At 39.9% G+C, this 21,291-nt stretch overlaps 2 protein-coding genes and 1 long non-coding RNA gene across 4 annotated transcripts; 2 read left to right on the top strand and 1 right to left on the bottom strand.

Moving 5' to 3' along the window:
- Nucleotides 1-3,078: 3,078 nt before the first annotated feature.
- On the top strand, nucleotides 3,079-8,514 carry LOC100273876 (Short-chain dehydrogenase/reductase SDRA). The gene is made up of 6 exons (NM_001358679.1): nucleotides 3,079-3,310; nucleotides 3,454-3,570; nucleotides 4,702-4,836; nucleotides 4,919-5,044; nucleotides 7,611-7,712; nucleotides 8,146-8,514. The coding sequence occupies exons 1-6, from the start codon at nucleotides 3,179-3,181 to the stop codon at nucleotides 8,293-8,295; spliced, it is 762 nt and encodes a 253-aa protein (NP_001345608.1). The 5' UTR covers nucleotides 3,079-3,178; the 3' UTR covers nucleotides 8,296-8,514.
- A 3,793-nt stretch (nucleotides 8,515-12,307) lies between these two features.
- On the top strand, nucleotides 12,308-16,022 carry LOC100193178 (uncharacterized). 2 transcript variants are annotated; one of them, XM_008649147.4, is made up of 7 exons: nucleotides 12,308-12,681; nucleotides 12,945-13,084; nucleotides 13,313-13,551; nucleotides 14,312-14,394; nucleotides 14,787-14,898; nucleotides 15,315-15,389; nucleotides 15,458-15,925. In XM_008649147.4, exons 2-7 carry the CDS (start codon nucleotides 12,967-12,969, stop codon nucleotides 15,635-15,637), a joined length of 807 nt encoding a protein of 268 aa, XP_008647369.1. In that variant the 5' UTR covers nucleotides 12,308-12,681; nucleotides 12,945-12,966; the 3' UTR covers nucleotides 15,638-15,925. The 2 variants fall into 2 exon arrangements, with proteins under 2 accessions (XP_008647369.1, NP_001345607.1); NM_001358678.1 differs by having other exon boundaries at nucleotides 12,446-12,681; nucleotides 13,319-13,551; nucleotides 15,458-16,022.
- Nucleotides 16,023-18,745: 2,723 nt separating this feature from the next.
- On the bottom strand, nucleotides 18,746-20,749 carry LOC103630685 (uncharacterized). Its single transcript, XR_555190.2, has 3 exons — nucleotides 20,548-20,749; nucleotides 20,193-20,468; nucleotides 18,746-18,796 (listed from the first exon to the last, which is right to left on the bottom strand). It is a non-coding gene; the product is annotated as an uncharacterized lncRNA (long non-coding RNA).
- Nucleotides 20,750-21,291: the final 542 nt, after the last annotated feature.

Genomic DNA, 21,291 nt, shown 5'->3' with positions numbered 1-21,291 from the left:
CATTAATTGATATGGATGATATAGTTGTAGGTATAGTCGCACAACTAGTTGTCCTTACAAGTTGGAATCACCATTGGAGCACAAGACCAATTTGTTTTTTCTAGTGACCAGTCACACAACTTGCCCCTCCTGACTAGAATCACCATCGAGGCTAACTGTGTATGTATCTTTCAGATTGTGAAAACAACATATATATTCAAATTGGATGTACTATTATCGTTCTATCTCACGTAATTGTCAATATGATTGATAGTAAAAATAGTGAGATTGTCATCTATGTGCATCGTGTAGATTGTTTGGATAGTCTTTTAAACACCATATGGTGGTATCCAATTCTGTGTTTAACTTGGTTTTGCAGGGAATGTTTTGAATGGTATGGCCCAAATATAATAGTCATATACGGGATTTGATGATAGAAATCACCATGTAAGGGGCATAATATCTCGCATTTAATATGATTGTCTGTGATGTTTTATTTTACTATTATACTATTTGTTCATGTGCTAATTATGATAGGATAAATTCCCTCAAAAAAATAAGAGTTTATTGTGATGACATTTCAATTGTTATGTCTTTAAATATTCTAATCATCACTTGGTAGGTTTGCTAAAGTAGAGTATTATTGATTATTTAATCTAATAGGGTGGTTATTGGACATCTACATACATAATGTTGATTACTTAGCGAGACAATCAAACCGTGTTTGGGCCTTTGGCATGATGTTGGGATCCGAGGTACTAGTTGCCACCCAACAAACAATAGTCTCATAGAATATGGTTAGTAAATAATTCTTACATAGGTCATTATGTTATAGCCGTGACACCGAAGCTCACCATAACTTATTGAACATGGATCTTGTCCACTATATGTCATCAGATGAAGGAAGAATTCCAAAATATGTACTGGAATAATATTTTGTTAAATTGTTTAATAAAAGAATGAAGTAAACATAGTGTTGAACTTTGCCTTTTATTTTAATTATAGCGATGGCACCTAATGTTCCTACCGATTTTAATTTGCAATCGATTCTTGACAAAGGAAAAGTTATTGAAGCAAACTTTATTGATTGGTACTGTAACTTAAAAATTGTTCTTAGATAAGAAAATATGTAGTATGTTCCTAAGACTCCATATCCTGATGAGTCATCGAAGAGTGCAAGTGATGCTAACCAAAGTACTTATGAGAAGTACACCAATAACTCCCTGATGTTAGTTGCCTCATGCTTGCCACTATGTCATTTGAGCTTCAGAAGCAATATGAGTATGCATATATCTACACTATGATTATAGAACTTCATGTCATGTTCATGAACCAAGCAAGGGTTGAGAGATATGATATCTCTAAGTCTCTGTTTTCATGCTAGCTAACCAAAGGAAGTCCAATCTATCCTCGTGTAATCAAGACCACGGGTTACATTGAGAGCCTTGATGTGCTTGGTTTTGCTCTTCTTGATGAGCTATTTATGGATGTGATCCTCTATTCTCTCCCTCTAAGCTATGAGTTGTTCATTTTGAACTTTCACATGAATGGCATGGAGAAGATCTTGTTTGAGTTATATGGGATGCTTAAGACAACCGAGGAGAACATTAAAAAGATTTTTGACCATGTGATGATGGTTTAGAAAGATAGCGAAAGCCAAAACACTTTATAAAGGGCAAGGATAAAGATGAGATTTCAAAGGCAAATGCAACGCCTAAGTTTGGCCCTTCTAAAGACAAATGTTTATATTATGGCAACCTTAAACATTTGTCTAGGAACAACAAAAAAGTACCTCGAAGACAAAAGGAAGGAAAAGTGGGACTTCTACTTCATGTATATGTATTATCGAAATTAATCTGGTTGTTTTTAGTGAATCATGTGTATTTGATACCGGATCGATGATTCATACTGAAAAATCATTGTAGAAACTAAAAAGAACTACAAAATTGCAAGAGTTGAGTTGAATGCGTTTATGCGCGTGTAGACAACATGATAAATATTGTTGCGCTGGCCATCAACACTTATCATTTATCGTTGCCCTTATCATTGGTTTTTGGATTAACTAATTATTATTATATTCCAGTTTTGTGTAAGGACATTATATATTTTTTAGTTCTAGAGAAAGATGGTGGTTATAAGATAACAATTAAGAATAAATGTTGTTCTATTTATTTGAGTAAATTTTTGTGTGCAGGAATCTCGATCCATGGATGGGTTGTATATCCTAAATCTTGACGATAATTATGTTCATAACATTAATAAAAAAGATTTTTACCTAATGATTGAAATATCACTTTTATCTGGTATTATTGTCTAGGTCATGTAAATGGAAAATGTTTTAAATAATTTATCAAAATCTACCTTATGTTTCCCTCGAATGAATGGTGATTTAATTCCTTGCATATCCACTTCAAGGACTAGTTTAGGAACTAAAATCACCTTAAGATCTCTGTTTTTTTCAAGGCGTACAATTTCAGAGGGTATCATTTTAAAATACATTTAGTTATTCATAGGAGGTTTTCTCTTCCTAGGCTTGGTTCCTCTAACTCCTAAACTAGCCCTAAATGTATTAGTAGTATCTTAGAGAACTCTAATAAAAGAAGGAAAAACTAAACTACTACTAGTAATGGAAGATGATCTGTTCAGAGATTCTTTAGCTACTCTCTTTTAAACGTGTCAGTAAGGGTGTCTCTAATGGCTAGCTATTTTATTAGTTAGATTCACTCTCTTTCCTACGTGGATAAAAAATATGGGAAAAACAAGAATAGCTAGTGACAAGCAAATAGATAGAAGATATCACGTATTTCAAAAACTATATATTAAATGTAAGATCAAGTACTAGTGGTGATATAAATTTTTATTTTTATTTTTATTTTAGCTTCATATCAGGAGTCCTCGCACAACTTCTCCTCTTCTTAGCCTATCCTTCGTTGACAGGTGGCTCCGGACCCCGCACGGCCTGTCGTCACCTCTTCGGCGCCTGCTCCGGTCCCCGCACCTCCATCGCCCCCGCCCGGCCCCCCAGTGTCGGTCTTGTTTTGAACTAGGATGGTTAATGGCTTTGCCGCTTTGGGCAACGCGCGGGCAGTGGGCACTGCTGTACCAGGCTATACCAGCATCAGCGAAGAGCCGGCGTTCTTGAGACTTGAGAGAGGAGAGCGACCGACGACCTCGAAGCTTGGCCTGCGCGGTGGTGACGATGGATGTCAAATGCCGGCGTCTGGAGGGGAAGGTGGCCGTCGTGACGGCGTCCACGCAGGGGATCGGCCTAGCCATCGCCGAGCGCCTCGGCCTGGAGGGCGCCGCCGCCGTCGTCTCCTCCCGCAAGCAGGTCCAGATCCAGCTGAGACGGCAACAATCTTCTCGTTTCTTTGATCGCCCTTCCTGCTTGCAATCCTCTCTTGGGATCGAATTTCCCTACTGCTCTTTCTGACTGCGGGTTTCTGTGCATCGGTTGGGGGGCGTTGCATGCAGAAGAACGTGGACGAGGCCGTGGAGGGGCTCAAGGCCAAGGGGATCACCGTGGTGGGCGCCGTCTGCCACGTATCCGACGCACAGCAACGCAAGAACATCATCGAGACGGCCGTCAAGGTCGCAACTGTGGAAGGGGGTTCCAGTCTTTCAGGGCTTGTTTTGTTGTCCTCGTATTTGCTCAGTCCAAAATAGTTCATTTTCAGATGGATTACATTGCATTGTCAGCTTCCTCTTGTTGCTAAGCGATCCCATCAGGCCTCCCTGCGGTTAACGTTTTGCTGAACCTTGGGGAAGAGGGGGATTCCTGTCAACTCTGTTTTTTTCCTAGTAGGATCTGGCTCTGTTGCTCACCCGACATTACCTGCCTGCCCTCGTTAGTCGCCACCTCGTATTTTCTCTAGCTGCTTGCTTAATACTAGCTTCGTGCTAAAATAGTACTCTCTCCGTTATTTTTTATTTGTCATGTTTAATATAAAAATGAACTAACGAGCGACAAATATTTAATTACGGAGGTAGTAGTCGTTTTAGAAAATTTGTAGATTCGTACAATTCTTGATGCATGTGTTTTGTATGTGTGTCTAGATTTATCATCTATTTGAATATAAACATAAAGAATAATAGCTAAACCGACTAATATTTTGGAATGTAGTACATTTTTTGGTGCAACGGCATTGTCCAAACTAGCTAAGAAACATGGGTTCATGGTTGGTAAAACACAGACATTGATAGATACATCTTTAAACTGGGTAACAGTGAGATCTATTTGTGCATAAGTGCAAATAATGCCGCTACTAGAGCTAGAATTGTCTTTTTCTTAAATTATGAACTAAGACAACCTCATTTATACAAATATCTACTGGAATTTCACTTATGAGTATAACGCTCTTTTATCAGTTTAGTCAATAGCTTTTCCAAGCTTACGAACAGTAGCGTAGTATATATTTATCATGTGAAAGTGAAAGTCTCGAGCCAAAAGGCCGTGTCATTTCTCTTTTATCTGTTCATCTTGTGACATTGAGGTTGATGGCTAGCTCAACTTGCATTTACTTCATTAGTACTTCGACACACAGTGGTCATACCTTGTCTTATTCGCTTGCATCTAAAGTGTACCTTTTTCGTATCTCAAATCACTTGTTTTGTTGATCATGTTGTACATTATTTTAGTTTATGTTCATGTCTTATATATTGAAAAGCATTTGAGGATGTGAGGATTCGTGTAGCAGTAATCAACTGATTATATGGTTGCAGAACTTTGGGCACATTGATATTCTTGTCTCCAACGCTGCTGCAAATCCTACTGTGAATGTCATACTTGAAATGAAAGAGGTTGTTCTCGATAAGTTGTGGGATATTAACGTCAAGGCTTCTATTCTTCTTATTCAGGTGAGCGGATTCTTCCTCCTATTCGACATTCTCCACAAATAAAGATGACATCATTATCTTCCTCTATCGAACGTTTTCTTAGGATGCTGCTCCCCACCTACGGGCAGGGTCATCTGTGATCCTTATTTCTTCAATTGCTGGTTACAATCCTGAGCAAGGATTGACAATGTATGGTGTTACAAAGACCGCTCTCTTTGGTCTCACAAAGGTATATCTTATCTGTTTTTGAGTTATTTTTTCACTCTGTTTGATGTATCTGACCAGTGTCAGAATCGTCTCGTTATCATTTATATGGATAGAAAGTTGTAATAAATATTAATACATCTTCGTGAATTATATTATTTTGTAATTTATTATGTAAAACGTATGTTTGGCAAGTTCATAATTGAATAATATTGGATTAATGAAGCACACATGAGCATGTTACTTTCCCATTTGGATGTCCGTTTGAATGCTCATGCATGTCCCTTTAATATATATTCAATCTATTCTAAATTATAAGTTATTCCAACTTTCTTGAAGAGTTAAATCCTATCAAGTTTGACCAAAATTATAAATAGATCACAAGTACTTATGACAATAATATATGTATATATATAATTTGTGAAAACTGAAAGGTCAAATGATACTTAATTGATATCATAAAGTTTATTATTTTATTATATAAATTTGGACTAATGAGATGCTTTCACTCTCTAATAGTTATTGTAATTTAGGATGCAGAGAGTACATGACTAGAGAGCATATCATATTGTAGTGGCATGTTAAAACTCTAAAAAATCATTGTACTTGTACACCACTGGATCAAGTTGAGTTGCAAAATGCATATGATGTGAGAGGGACAACATCCTTGTTTGAACAGATGGTCATATTGATTTGTCGATGTCATCTTCGTTCTAGCTAGGCCATATTACTAGTCACCTACCTCCTTATGTTGTCTTCGTCGTCGTGGTCCATATTCGTTGACGAAGAGTCGAAGACTGCCCTCACTAATCTCGTTGCAAAATAATCACACGGTGATTAGCGTAGGTGCTTTGCGAAGTGCTTAGGTTAGTTAGACCGCTTATGCTCTTGTTCTATGTGAATTCTAGTTAGTTGAATGAGTTTAGAAAAACCACACAACCTCTCGGCTCTTGCGCGAGTCGTTGTAACTATATCGAGTGGGGCGAGAGTATTGCAAGACCGTGACAACCGAGTTTGTGTCACGGTCGCCACCGTGTACTGGAGGGAACGAGACCCGCGCGTTTCGACCAGAAGCTCGATAGTGGAGATGACGGAGAGCGTCCGAGAAGAGCCGGAAGCGGAGCACCACTTACGCGTGGAGAAGGCCCGCGGCTCTCTACGGAGTTACTCGACCAAGGTGCTTGGCTCTCGCGTGGGCTACCCTTTGCGTAGGGGCACCAATGAGGAATAGTCGAAACCTTGCATGGTTCCGGATACCTCGGTAAAAATACCAGCGTCATCCACGAGAGTTTGCATCTCTATCTTGCTATTTACCTTCGACAATCGTGTTGCATCTCTTGTGCACCACTTGTTTGCACTTGATCTTTATCAAGTTTTTCAAGTTCATTGTGGACATCGAGCACCGCCTGGATTGCTTGCTTTTGGGCAGGAGTGTATATTCACACACTTCTTCATCTAGCAGATCCTTGTTGCCAACAACATCGTCTCTTTCCTACCCTTTTGTCTACTCTAACAACAGTAAGTTGCATCAACACCTTCTATCTCCACCATTCAGGGCATCACAACTGACGTGAAGCCCCTTAGACAATGGCTTATAGTTGTAGCTCTCTACCTAGTACATGCTTTATTAGCAACATTAGTGTGTGCTTCCATCCTCGAAGCATTATCAGGTCTAACAACCCCGATGCATGCTTCATCCATGATGGCTTGACTATATTGACCCTCTGTTCCGATTTTATCTGCCTCATTTACATCATTGTCTTATATCTACGCCCTCTACGACCCTGGCTGCTTTGACCTCAATATCATCTCCTTCCACGATTACTACCTTAATGTGTCTCTATCGTCACCATTGTGTTTGTTTTGCACGTGCGCCTTCATGAACGATTGTGTCAACCTTGACAACCTGATCATAGCTATGGTGATCACAACTATCTCCAACATGGCGTTTTCGCCCACGGCTGCTTTGTCCTTATGCTTGGCTATGTTGACATCAGAAAAAGGGCTACCATCTAGCACAAGCTACTCATCAGTTTTTTTGTGATGTGTCGACCCTTTAGACCACGGGAGATGTTACATAGTTGTTTCCACCTTTGGCTTCTTCTCCATACCTGTGGTTGTGGAATGGAGTGGGTGGGTTAGATTATATCATTGACGTCATAGTGGGCATGACACAGTGGCATCAATGCCAGCTAGGATGGCCAATCACCATGTGTCATCTCTAACATGCGGGCTTAAGTGACATGGTGGCAAAAACCACCCGAGGCCTTGTTCAGTTATTTCTACACCATATAGATTGGATGAGATTGAAAAAATCATTGACTTGCTATGAATTTACACCCACTCAACCTCATCCAATCCGCATGGATTGAGATGAAAATGAACACGCCCTGAGGTGGTTATTTGAATGGTGTTACAATGCCTTTTTTAAGGTGGAGGCTAAAGTAGAAGATATGTTGTACACATGTTGCACATCATGAGATTATATGGACCTTTTTTCAAAAAAAGCATCAATTTATGCATAATTTTAAGATAAACTAGTAGACTATTTTTTATAATTTATTGCTAAGCTTCTGATCTTCACCTTTTAGGCTCTTGCTGGTGAGATGGGACCCGATATTCGTGTTAATTGTATAGCCCCTGGTTTTGTTCCGACACGGTTTGCTAGTTTCTTCATAGACAACGAGACCATTGTAAGTAATTTCTCTATCTTTGCATGCATAGTTTGTCTTCATATATATTTTGATGATTGGTTAATGACAATGAAAACATTTGACACTATTACAATGTTTCTTCCTTGTATGGAAAAAATATGTATGTTTATCTGTGTATAGAGAAAGTAAAGCTCCGAATCTGCGGAGGGTATTTTACTTAGATGAGATTATCCATGTGTCCATCACTGGTTCTTGTCTACTACTCCCTCTGTCCCAAATTAAAATTTGTTTTATATTTTTAATGCATTCATACAATAAATGATGTATATATTTTTTATATATGTCTAGATTTATCATCATCTAATTGAATGGCGCAAAAAAGTTATTCACACCCATTCATTTCAAGATTTTATCCAGCTTATCATTGTTCCTTCCATTCAAATCCATTGACCTAACCTGAATTATTCTACAGAGGAAAAAGCTTAACGAGAGGACTATGCTTAAGAGATTGGGTTCCGTGGAAGATATGGCGGCAGCTGCCGCATTCCTGGCATCTGACGATGCATCATTCATCACAGCTGAAACCATTGTTGTTGCTGGAGGGGTGCCGTCGAGATTGTAAATTTGGCTCAAGTTTGTACCGATTGTTACTAGGTTGGTGACATAGCAACTATACTGTAATAATCCACTCTGAAAATGTGGGTCGTGCTAAGTTGGCCACCGTTAGATCTAATAATTTTTTAGGTGTCTTGGTATTTGTTTGAGATAATAATCTACTCAGATTATCTGTCACTTAGTTCAAATTTTATTGGATTATATAATATAAATAGATAATCCCAAACAAGGGCCCTCTAAGTCGAACCATCCTAAACTTGATCAAGTTTTTTTATTAAAAAATAGCCCTTCTACAGTACCAAATGATCTTTATATACATGATCAAATGCTAAGCGAGCGGTGATGTCTAGAGTTTAAGTATACTTAAGCGTTTCTAAGCATGCTTAATGTTTCACCATACAAATAAGTGCGTAGAGAAATTAAGACTGTAAATGAATTAAGAACCAAGGAGAGATGAGAGCAGAGAGCAATCGAGAGAGCAAATGAATCAAGGGCTAGATCTCTCTCCACCTCTATCTCTATTTGTGCTCCTTTTAGATTAACTAGTCCAATACTTGTGTATTGCGACGACATACACTCATATTTAGTATCTATAAAAATAAAATTAATATTAAAGTGAACAACCTCATGCTTATGTGTCTGGAAATGATTCCCGGTCCTTAGGACCCGCCAGTCAGTGAGTGTGCTGAGAAAAGAGCTCTTGATCATTGGGGCCTGTTAGTCAGTCGGAGGAGGCAGGTGCACCAACCCTGTAAGGACCGGCCCCGATCAAACCCCGCGGCACCGAGCCCGGGGCCGGGGATGGCAGAGCCCCAGGCTACGGAAGTAAGGGTTGGTGTAGCTCGAATGATGGTGCCTGGGACCATCCCTATGGATGGCAGCGGGTCAGGTTGTATTCGGGTATAATAATACCCGACCCAATATTGTACCCGAGACTTCTACAAATATCCATACCCACCAAGTCAATCAAGCGAGGAATTGTACCTGTACCCATGCCCATCGGGTACCCGGTGGATATGTTATTGTAGACTAAATAATACCATGAAAAACTGGTAAGCAACATCACATTTCATGACAACTGATGAGCAACATCATCGATTCAGTTCACGTGACTACCTGATGGGGCGTAGAGCTGGCGGGTCGCTGGAGCTGGCGGCGCGGCGTAGCGTCGAGCCCGACGCGGATCTTAGGTGGGGCCAAGGCGACGATCTTCCGACCTGGGCAACGACTCGGTGTAGCGCTCCCTAGGAATGCGTGGAGCTCTGCGAGCGGCGTGACGTCGACCTTTGAGCCTCCGACGTGCACCATAGGCGAGGACGGGGGTGATGCACCGTGGCCCACGAGGAGTGGGTGGCCGTGTGGGAGCTGCGGTAGGGAAGAGTTTGGGGATCGAGGATTTGGGGGTGGGGTTGGCCGATGGATGGAGCGCGAGCATAGCACATGGATAACCACGGGTGGTATGACTTAGGGTTCTTTTTTTGGGTTTTGGCTAGATGGGCCTTGTTTTCTAAATACAGTCCATATAAAGCTTTGAATTGGTATATCAGGTATCCACTGGATACCCACAGGTAAAATATGGTATTCGTACCCTACCCGGTATATTTCGGGTACCCGACCCGACAATACCCGTGGGTAAGTTTTAATACCCATATCTATGTCCATCAGGTACGAAACCCACGAGTATGACTGTCATCCCTAACCATCCCTGCCCCCACGTCATCCACCACGATAAATACGCGACATCTAGGCAACCCCGGGGCCCACAAGTACGTGTGGCCTCATTGATATCACTTGATAGAATGGCGAAGCCCGATCTTCCGTGAGCTACGATAACTTGATTGGGTGGAGATCTCGACGTTGATGATCCAAGGCTCCCAACGAACGTCTCCTCGCAATCACTACATCGTTGCTCCTTTCGTTATTACCCGTGACACACGAGTGACCTCACCACGAAGGCTTATCCCTGCAAGCGCAATCAAGAACGTAAGCAAGAACAAGAAGAACACAATTAAAACTGCATTGATTATGAGGTGGGGTCTCAGAAACCGATAAACGACGATACTGTTCGATAACAGGTATGATCTAAGCAAAACTCAAACCATAATGTGGCGGTGGTTGCTGGTAAAATAGAGGTTAGGGGCGTGCGGGACCCCTGGTCGCACCCTTAATGGGCTCCAACACGATACACAACTCAACAGCCCAACAGGCGGTGTCGCAGCACCAAAACAGAATCTGAATGCTGACTTGTTTTGACGATTCCCGTTGACTCCTGATAATTTTAAGATGGTTCCATTTGGGTTGGAAAACTTATATACTTAGCTTTCCATCCATATAAAGCCCAACCTAATCAGAGTTCGGATGCAACTTGGACGTCCGTTTTAGTGTAGACTGGTCCTGAACTCCGAGGTGGAGACGAAGTTGAGTCAGACTTGACTTTCTCTTGTTGTGAACGTCCTATCTTCTCCTCCTTGATATGTTGGCCTTTCTCAAGTCCTTGTTGGTCCTTTCCAAGGTTCCTAATCATCAAAACATCCATGACACCAAGCGTAAGCTCTAAAACATAATTGACTAGGTTAGAATGAACCTGAAGATTTAGCTATCATGCACGTGCTCGTGTTGCCGATCTATGCATTGTTTGTATGGAAGTGATGTCCTCATCACTCCCTGGGGCAAAACACTAGTTTTACCCCTGCCTTATGGCATATTCCTAAAGAAGACACCGTTGGCCGACCCCTCTCCCTGCCTATAAAAGGGAGAGAGCCGCCTCAGGGCAGGGGATCGACTGATCGAGGAATAGAAGGACGGACTGCGGGACGATCGAACACCTTCAAACAGAGACGAGCCACAAGGACGAACAGGAGGAGGAGCGCTACCAGGAGGCCGGAACCCCGCAAAGCCAAGACTTAGCTAGGACTCTACCATATAGCTTCTAAGCTTCACTTCCACCCCAATAAGAGATATGGGAGTCTCTCCTCCCTCTATCGACTGCTTGTAACCCCTACTACGAGTTTGATCATCAATGATGTCGGTAGTGTAAGCCACCAATGATTGGATGTATGGATGTTCTGCTCGAACCAGTATAAATCTCGCCCTCCGCGCACACCCTCCGGATCACGGTCGCGCACAATAAATTTATTTGTCGGAGCGAGGTACGAAACACCCAACATTTTGTAATTGGTATTATAAGACTAATCACATAAGACTGATCACATATAATATATTATTAGATAATAAATTGATAAAAAATAAATATTACTTTATCTCAGACAAAAGACCTGAAAAGGTATAAATTAAAAAGAAGTCCAACATCTTTTTTATAGTTTGCTCGGTTGCTCGTTCTTTTTATAGCTTGCTCGTTCTCCTATCTCCTTTAGCTAGCGAGACGATACTATGTGGCCAATGTGGGAGCGCTGCGCTTAGCTTTCTTTTGTGTTGGGTTTGAGTAATTTTTCACGGTCTATCTATGCCTTTTGTGTTAGGCTTAGATGGGTTTTCACGCACATCTACGATGTAACAACCCGTTGGTAGGCGTGAAGTGGTGAAGGGAGACAGATCTACGCGCTTCGTGATGTATGGCGCACGAAAATCGTGCTATAAAAGAGTAATACATTATAAAATCTAATAGACCAACGTGATTGGATTATAGATCCAGTCTTGCAATACACTAAGGGTCTGTTTGGTTGGGCTGTGGCTGTGGAAAAAGTTGCTGTGGGCTGTGAGCTGTGAAAAAAGCTGCTGTAGGCTGTGTGCTGTTAAAAAGCTAAAAATCGTTTGGTGGAAACCACTAAAAGTCGTTAAAAGTTCTTCGATATATGTTTTCACAGTTCCATCCAAAAGCCACTAAAAGCAGGTCTAGGGGTGCTTTCAGTTTTGCACTACGAGAAAGTCGGCTTTTAGAAAAAGCTGCTTCCTAGATCCAGCCCTTTGGTTGGCTTTTGGCTTTTAGAGGGCAAAAGCCAAAACCAAAAGCCAAACCAAACACACCCTAACACAATTCACAAAAGCATCCAAGATACATCAAATTATACGATGATCTGCCTAAAGATTTGGAAAGAAAAAACAGATGGATGGGCTTTTTATTTACTGGCCCATTTAGAAGCCATTAATTAAGGACATACCCACATTCCACCACACTCTCTACCAGTCTACCCTAACCAGCCCGACAGCCGCCGCCGTTTCTCCATCTTCCTCGCAGCGCCGGCACTACATCTTCGCTCCCACCCCGACTCGCGCTCAACACGCAGGCGACGGCGGCAGCGCTCAGGCTCGGGCTCTCAGGGACGGCGGGGCAGTCCCAGACTCGGCGTCGTCGTCAGCGGCTACCCTTCCCGCCTCTCGCCAATCGCCTCGCGCCCGCGACTCCGGTCCTCCGCACACCGGCCTGCGACCCTGCGTACGCGCCTCGCCCTCCCCTCCCGCTTCAGGTGGACCGTCGACGGCGCCCGCCCCCCGTCGGCTGCACTGCGCGCCGCGTGCGGCCGGTGGGCAGCGGGAGCCAGCAGCAACTGTTTCACCAAGGCGGCCGCACCGCTTCGGTGGCGCTTATGTCCCAAACTAAGCGTTACCCGTCCGCTTATCGCTTCAGCACGATGAAGCATGCGCTTAGTGTCGTTTTTAGAACCCTGGTCACTGATCAAAATTGTTATTCCTCTGCAGCAATAGTGTATAACTTGGAGATATGGATTTGCAAGAGAAGACGACCCCAACTCATAAAGGAAAAGGAAAGAAAAAAGAAAGCGCAAAGAAAAAAGAAAGATCAAGGAAGAGAACGTCATCTGTTTTGGATTCCACTAATGGTGAGACATGTCCTAGCTAAGTTCAGCACCTCTTTAAAATTGAAATTCTGACTTTCATTTACATCCGCTGTACAAATGGTACAGTTCTTTTTAATATATATAACACTGATGGAGTTGAAAAAGTTGATTATCTCGTGCACTAACTATTTAACTATGAACGAACAGAGTTAAGGGCACCCTTTATTTTCTTGCTCTTTTACTTAACTGGGTTTTGCAATTTTTGGTAAGTTTCAGACACAGTCATCAGCGAGGAAATGTCAGAGTATAATCTTGATGAACCTACTATGGAGGAAAAACTGGCAACCCTGAATTTAATCAATAGAGAGAATGAAATACATGGTACTGAGAAGCAATCGCTCTCTGTGGCACCACCAAGTGCAGATTCAGTCCATATCTTGCTGAAGCAAGCTCTTCGTGCTGATGATAGTGTAGCACTGTTAACTTGCTTGTATAATAGAGATGAGAAGGTATTATTTTCTGTACTAAGTTTGGTGAAAGCATCTTCTCCTTACGACTCTTATCCATTGTTGTTGTACTACATTTCTGAAATCATCTTCATACCTGTTACCACCGATGAAAGTTTTGCTCCCTCCACCCTCCAGTGAAAAATATTTGTTGCTTTGACATTACATGCTATCAAACTAATGAAGCCGGACTATCAATATCTTCCAAAGTTTTTAGACTGGACAAATAAAAGAACCATATATTTGCATTTGTCTCAATAAAACATACTCATGGTACTATGTTTTATGGGGGGTTGAAAATAAAAATGGTGGCACTCAAAATTTTTCTTTGGGAGATAATGTTGATGTCCAAAACGGAATATGTATGTCTTTAGGTGGCCTGCACACTCTGTTTGGGATATGCAAGTTTAGGTGATTCTGTCCTCGCATATTTTCCTTTCTTCAGGTCAATAGAATTCTATCATATTAGAAAAGGAAAACTACTGATATTCTTGATCAATTGCACTTGGCTGAATGATGAATTGGATGGTTTAACTGAATGTGTTCTAGTCTTTTGTTGATCATATAGTCATCTTTTATTTTGCTATTCTCATGTTAATGATTTTGCTTTTTGGCAAAACTGAAAATGAACAGAATATGTTGTATGCAAACTGTAGTCAAAATCTGTTAGTCCATATATTTGCTGAAAGTCAGTAATGTTCAGATTGTTCTTGACAAATAGCAGAGTTAACTATGTCTCATAATTTATTGCTGGGTTACACAGGTTATTACGAAGTCTATATCACTCCTAACACCAGCAGATGTTGTGAAGCTTCTCAAGTTCTTTGTCTTGCAAATACAATCTAGGTAATATTCTGTGGAGTTGTTTTTTGTCGATTTAATACATAAAAGTTATGTGGTGCATATATTATCTGTCCACTGGAATCCATAAGCATGCACATTGTGTTTATGCATATATTATTTGTATGTGTGTTCATTGTAAAGTATAAGCATAGTGTTCACCCTGATCCAATGACCTGTAATGCTTGTTGAATTCTTTATTCTGTTGTAATGTGTCATGATGTGTTTAAGGATCGTGCTGATTTGTATATTGTCATGATTTGTTTACCTTTTTGGATCGAGGATCCTGGCTACTCGAACAACGCTAATGCTGTACATTTCTAAGTTTCAGTATTACTCTTTAATTGGCTATTGCATTTTGACACAACCGACTAATTTCTAGACCTTTACCTCCTCAGGGGTGCAGTGTTGGTTTGTTTACTCCCGTGGCTGCAAACTTTATTGAATCGACACATGAGCAGCATAGTGTCTCAGGAGTCTTCTCTGTCATTGCTCAACTCGCTCTACCAGGTTTGTAAAATGAAGTAACCCCGTTGCTTTGAAGAATTTTCAATGCAATGCCCCTAAGAAGTTATATAAAAAACTAATAGAACCCTGAATATCAACACTTAAATTATGCTTGAGTGGAACACCCATCCTGGTGATCATTTACATTTAGAGATGATGCATGCCTCTCTAGGATCTTACTGCCTGGTTTAAAAGTGAACTTGCACTGTATTAGCGATATTCTATTCACCAGTCATCACTCATTAGGATATTCTATTCATCAGTCGGAGGTGGTGAGTTTGGTCTGCAACAGGACAATGTAACTTAGAAAAACGTTGTCTTGCCAGTTATTGGGTACTTGTGCAGTTCATATAGCATGATAGCAATTTAAGTCATTTTTACTGTTGGATGCAAATTTTACGGGCTATATTTTTTTCCAGCTTATTGATGCAAGAACGTCAACATTTAAGTCAGCATTGCAACTCTCTACCACTCTAGATTACCTTTTCAGCGAGGTAAGTTTCCTTCTCAGCAACGGACGACCACTTTCGAAATTACAATTAATCCTACTATTATGATCCAGATTGCTGATGATGAAGCTGATGAGGAGGTACCACCACCGATAATCTATGAAGATAAGGACACTGATGATGACGAGTCCGAAGTTGATGCTATGGAAACCGACAGAGAAGAGGCTGAAGAGCTAGGTGCTGTTACTGATGCCTCTGAAAATTCAGATGGAAGTGAGATCATGAGCGACTGATTGCCTTTTACTCTCCCAACTGCTGAAGTCCAAATATCAACATCAATTATTCACGTAAGATGGAATTCACGATAATTGCTCAAGATAGTTGTGCTTGTACTTTGTGGATCTTAATTGAGTGAATGTTTCAAATAGCTTTTGGATGACATATTGACATTTGAGCTGAGAAAAGGGTAGTTAATGCAATTGATTGAGTAAAGCAAACATTACCCATCTTATAGTTTGTACTATCTGTGAAGGGTAATTGTTTCTGTATATGGTGCTTGAGGTCATATTTACTCATGCTAACCTCGACCTCTCGGAAGTGCCCAAGAGAACCGTTGGGTCGATGGTCTAACATGCGACGTGTGGTGTTTTTCTTGTTTGAATGCACACCAATTCGTTCTTTAAATCCCAAGCGAATCGAATTTATTATTTTTCCCAATCCTATTCAATTCATTTGTAACAATGAATAACCGAACAAGGCTTTAAATGGGCCAAATAAGCTCTGAGACGTTTGTATGGAACAAACGCTTTTAATCCATGTGGATTGAATGAGTTTAAATCCTAAACGAGTCGAACTTATTATTGTCATTATTATTTTCAATTCTATCCAATTTATGTGTAACGGGATTGATCGAACAACGTCTCAAATAGACCAATCAAGCTGTGAGACGTTTGTACGGGACAAACACGAGCTCTTTTGGCACAACAGTGGCTGCTCTTTCTACTCTGGTTTGCATTTCGTCTATTTTTGTCAATCTCTTCGTTTTGTGTCTTTTCAAACTTTCAAATTATAGTAATTAAATTACTTATCATGCATATAAACAAATACCCCTTTGATTGTAATAATCATAATTGTAATCAAAATTTGGCCCAAACATAACTATATCAAAGATCAACTTTGAGCCCTTAACTTTTTCCTTGGTGATGGATAAGGTCATACTATATTTTTTTGTGAACGATATAGTGCTAGTTGATGAAATCAGACCGGAGTAAATAGAAAGTTGTGACCGAAGACTTTAGAATCTAAAGGTTTTAGTCTGAGTAGTATTAACAAAATATATGATACGTGATTTCGGCACTATTTATAAGAAAGAAGATGTTAGTTTAGAAGGTTAAGATGTGTCAAGAAGGACATCTTGAGCTATTTAGACTAAACAAGGACATTGATGAAGATAATAGCCATAGAATGTGGATGAAGTGGTGTCAAGCATTTAATGTTCTATATAACAAGCAGGTATCATATAGGCTAAAAGTCAAGTTTTATAGGATAATAATTAGACACGTTATATTGCATGGCACAGAATCTAAAAGATGACATGTTCAGCAGATAAATATTGTGAAAATACATACTCTACATTGAATTTATGGCCATACTAGAAAAAATGGAGTCCGGAATGCTGATATACACGGTAGGATAGGGATAGCATCTATTAAAGGAAATCTTGTCCAGCTAAGATATTCAAAGGCGCCAGTGCATAGTGGGATCCCGAGGCACAATATTAATGAGAGGTGAGGAAAAGTACGATCAAAGTTTACATGGAAAGAAGCAACTAAGGGAGACTTGAAAGGATGAGATATAAAAAATAGCTTTAAATAGGAGTATAAGAAAAACAATTATCCACATCACTTGTGAATTCTATTGGATTTTTAACTATAATCTATCCTAACTTACTTGGAATAAAATAATTTGTTATTATTGTTGTACGATTTTAAATGGATATACTATAAATATATACTTAATAAAAAATCTATGTACACTTATTTGATATCATAAATATTATTATTTTAGATCATCTGAGAGACTGAGACTCTTCACTTTTTACTCTTTATTTTTTACTCTATTTATCTCTCCATAAATATTACACTCTATATGCCCACAGATTCTCTATTTAGTTCAGCTAGTCAGGGTAGCTAGCCAAGTTTAGCTAGAGATGGAGCCAATTTGAAGATCCAGATAGCTTGTCGAGTTGGATGGCTAGTCTATTGCAGAGTTATTTTGCTGGTGGGTAGCCAAAATTTGTTTTGATGAACCATTTAGCTAGTCTCTTGGAGATGTTCTTATTATGTAAAACTAATTAAAAACTTATGATGTTTTCGCTGTTAAAAAAAATAAAATAACATATACTTTAAATTGGAGTGAATATTTTGAAAAAAAATATAACTATTTGCCACTATTTGGATTTGGAGTTGAGTGGCAAACTTTTTGTCATGTCAATGACTATGATATCAGTGACACAAGTTAAATGGCTGCTACATTAAAGTGGCAAAAAAATCGAATGCCCCGAAACGTGAACAACGCAGATCATCGATGCTTCAACTTTCTGATGATTCCGATCACCATCACCACGTCACGGTATCTCAAAAGGAGTCACGTCGATTAATGAACCATCAGGTTTGTGTTCTGCTAATGACTACGGTTTGAAGACTAACACGCGCGCGCGGACACACACTAAGCTAGTTTGCATACATGCAGTGCAGACCAAAAGATAGGGAAAACGTAAATTCAGATTGGAGGTAAGCGAACCGTGGGAGAATCTGACGCGTGCTGATTGGCTTTCTCCCTTTCTGAATTCTGGCATCTGATTTGCAGGTAGAATCGGCCAAAACTTGAGAGCTTCACTGGAGAATAAATACTACTAGTAGTAGTAAGCACACGAGCTGTTACAAACTACAAACTCTTGTTTACGACAATGGCCTGAACTTGGACATGGTTTCTGAAGCAAGTGCATGCGCAAGTGGCTGTAGGATACGACTGTCTGTCGCGAATTGCGAGCTCTCCGCCCATGGCGGCTAAACCGCTGGTTTTGCTGGCGCTGGGTGAAAGGAACAGCGGTTTGGAACTGGAACCGGCCCAATTTGCACTAATCTAGGTTGGTCTCTGTACTGGTCTACTGGAAAAAGCGTCTGTCCACCTACACGCTGATTTTAATTTATTTCAGGTTCAAGTGTTGAAGTGCAGAGTCCAATGCAACATGAGCACTGGACTTAGATGCTGGTGACTTCATCCAGGGGCGGATCTAGGATTTTAAACAATGGTGTCACCATCTATAATTGCAATTCTTTTTTGACAAATTAATAGCAATGGGAACTGGAAACATACCTGAAAGATGAAATTACCATGACTCAAAAGCTCCGGCTTCCAAGCAAACATCAAAATTAGGATATAAAAGCAACCTGAAAGATGAAATCAACATGTTATAAAACTATATTTAAATATAGATAGCATGATATAATTTAATTTTTTCTTCACATGGGAACTGGGAACATACCTATCATAATCTCATAAAAACATTCTACGATTGCGATCATTCATCTTATGAAATCGATCTATCAAAATATTATTTGAGATTGTAGCTAGAAAGGTTGGCTCGACAAAGCAAATGATGCAATCATTCATAAAATTGTTACTAATACGATTACGAAGTATTGTCTTCACAATTTTCATTGCTGAAAAACACCTCTCCACGAATGCAGTGGCAACTGGTAGAACAAGAACTAACTTTAAAAGTCGATAGACCAAACCGAAAGCAAGGTGCTTCTTTGTATCAACCATCAGCTTAGCAAGTTCGGTTAAGGTGTTCAGGTTGGAAAATATGTCATCAGCTTGTACATTGTCAATGTAGATCTCAAGATCATGAGCAAGGTCCTTTAGTTCTTCTGAAGTAAAGTCTTCTGGATAAAGCTTAGCTAATTCCACTAGGCTCTCCAACTTAAAATCACCATAAGAATTCCTAGGACTAAAAGCAGCCATGTAAGTAATAAGATTGGAATTTGTTTCACTGAAACGATCATTAAACTCAATAAGTAGCAAATCAATAACAGGGTTCAAACAGTCCCATCTATAGTGTTGATAATTTGTGTGGTTTGACTTTTTCCTTGGTTTATGTCGATCAATATACTCTGCTTCCATATTTAATTGAGGGATATTGTGTTCTTCACAAAAGGAATATATTTTTTGCAATAAAGAATCCCATCCATCATCTCTAATCTTCTGATTTTTTTGTTTCGTTGACTCCACCTCTAACATAGCTGCCAATATATCTTGGTCTTTCCTTTGTAAACAAAGTGATAGAGCATTTGCATTTCCCAATATTATCAACATCAATTGCAGATGAAACACAAAATCAAAATCCTGAAGATAATCTATGAGCACGTGGGCTTGACGCCTTTTCTTATCATTTGGACCATCTTTTTCCACATAATCTAGCACCTCAATAACAGAAGGAAATAGATTGTTTAGACTCTTAAGAGTCTTATGATGAGAACAACACCGAGTGTCTCCAGGTCTTTGAAGTGATTGTTCTTGGTTCAATCCTGTACCGCTACAAATTTGTCCAGTGCCTATTGCATTTTTTACTCTCTTGTTGACTTTCTCGAATCATGTCCTTTCGTTTGCATGAAGCTCCAGCCACATTAAGAAGAAGAGATATCATGTCAAAGAAGTCACTAATGTCATCATTCTTTTTAGCCACAGCCACTATCACTAATTGGAGTTGGTGAGCAAAACAGTGAATATAATATGCTGACTTACTCTCTCTCAAAACCAAAGCTCTCAAGACATTGAACTCACCTCTCATGTTGCTTGCTCCATCATAACCTTGTCCCTCACTTGTTTCCAACTCAATTTGTACTTGGCAAATAATTGATCAACGTTGGTTTTGAGACGTAAAGATGATGTCTCATTGACATGAACTACACCAATTAGTCTTTCTTTGAGCACTCCACATTTATCGACATATCGCAAAACCACAACCATTTGTTCCTTGTCTGAAACATCAGCAAATTCATCAACCAACAAGCAAAACACATCACCCCCGATCTCTTCGATGATAGACTCAACTATGATCTGCACAAATGTAAAACCATTTTTGAGTTGATGCATCAATCAATATCACAAAAATAAAAACAACATGCAACAATATTACCTCTCCAAAGCATTGAGCAATGTCCTTTTGAATTGATGGAGCCACCATTTTATGGTTTTCAGGAGCATTTCTTAGCACAACCTTCATATTTTTTTCATTTTGCTCCGCCAAAAGCTTTATCAACTCTAGAAAATTCCCCCGATTAATAGATGTTTCTGATTCATCATGGCCCCGAAATGCTAATACTTGATGGAGTAGGAACCTAGTTGCATTTATGGAGGTACTTAGTCGAATAAAATAATCCTCTTTTGCAACATCTCTCTGCTTATTAAGGCAAACAATAATTGATTGGTCTGGCTTTAGCAAATTGTTACACCTTTTCACAGCAGCATTATAAAAACCATTTAACTTGCTTGCATGAACATCTAATCTATCTTTCTTGTTCCAGGAAGAGAAACCTTTTGTTACAAAAGCATCATTTCCGGCCTGACCTTCAATACAATCTCTAAACAAGTAGCAGCAAAGACAAAAAGCTCTATCCACCTTCTCACTATATTCAATCCAATTGTACTCATCAAACCATGTTGGGTTAAATCGACGTGGCTTGCCCACTATGATTTTTTGTGGATACTTAAAACTAGGTTGTGGTCTGTGAGGACCTTTAACCAGGTATCTTCTTCTTATCTGATCTTGTAGCTTAAGCCCAGGATAATATGTGATTCTCCTCCTATCAGCCGGATCACATGGAAGTTCATCTAAATTGACATCTTTTGGTGACAGCACCAAATAATGTTGGGCAGGCTG

This window comes from Zea mays, chromosome 6 (assembly GCF_902167145.1).
Source record: "Zea mays cultivar B73 chromosome 6, Zm-B73-REFERENCE-NAM-5.0, whole genome shotgun sequence".
NCBI lineage: Eukaryota > Viridiplantae > Streptophyta > Magnoliopsida > Poales > Poaceae > Zea > Zea mays.
Note: the sequence above shows the minus strand (reverse complement) of the source record. Positions and strands in the feature narration are given on the sequence as shown.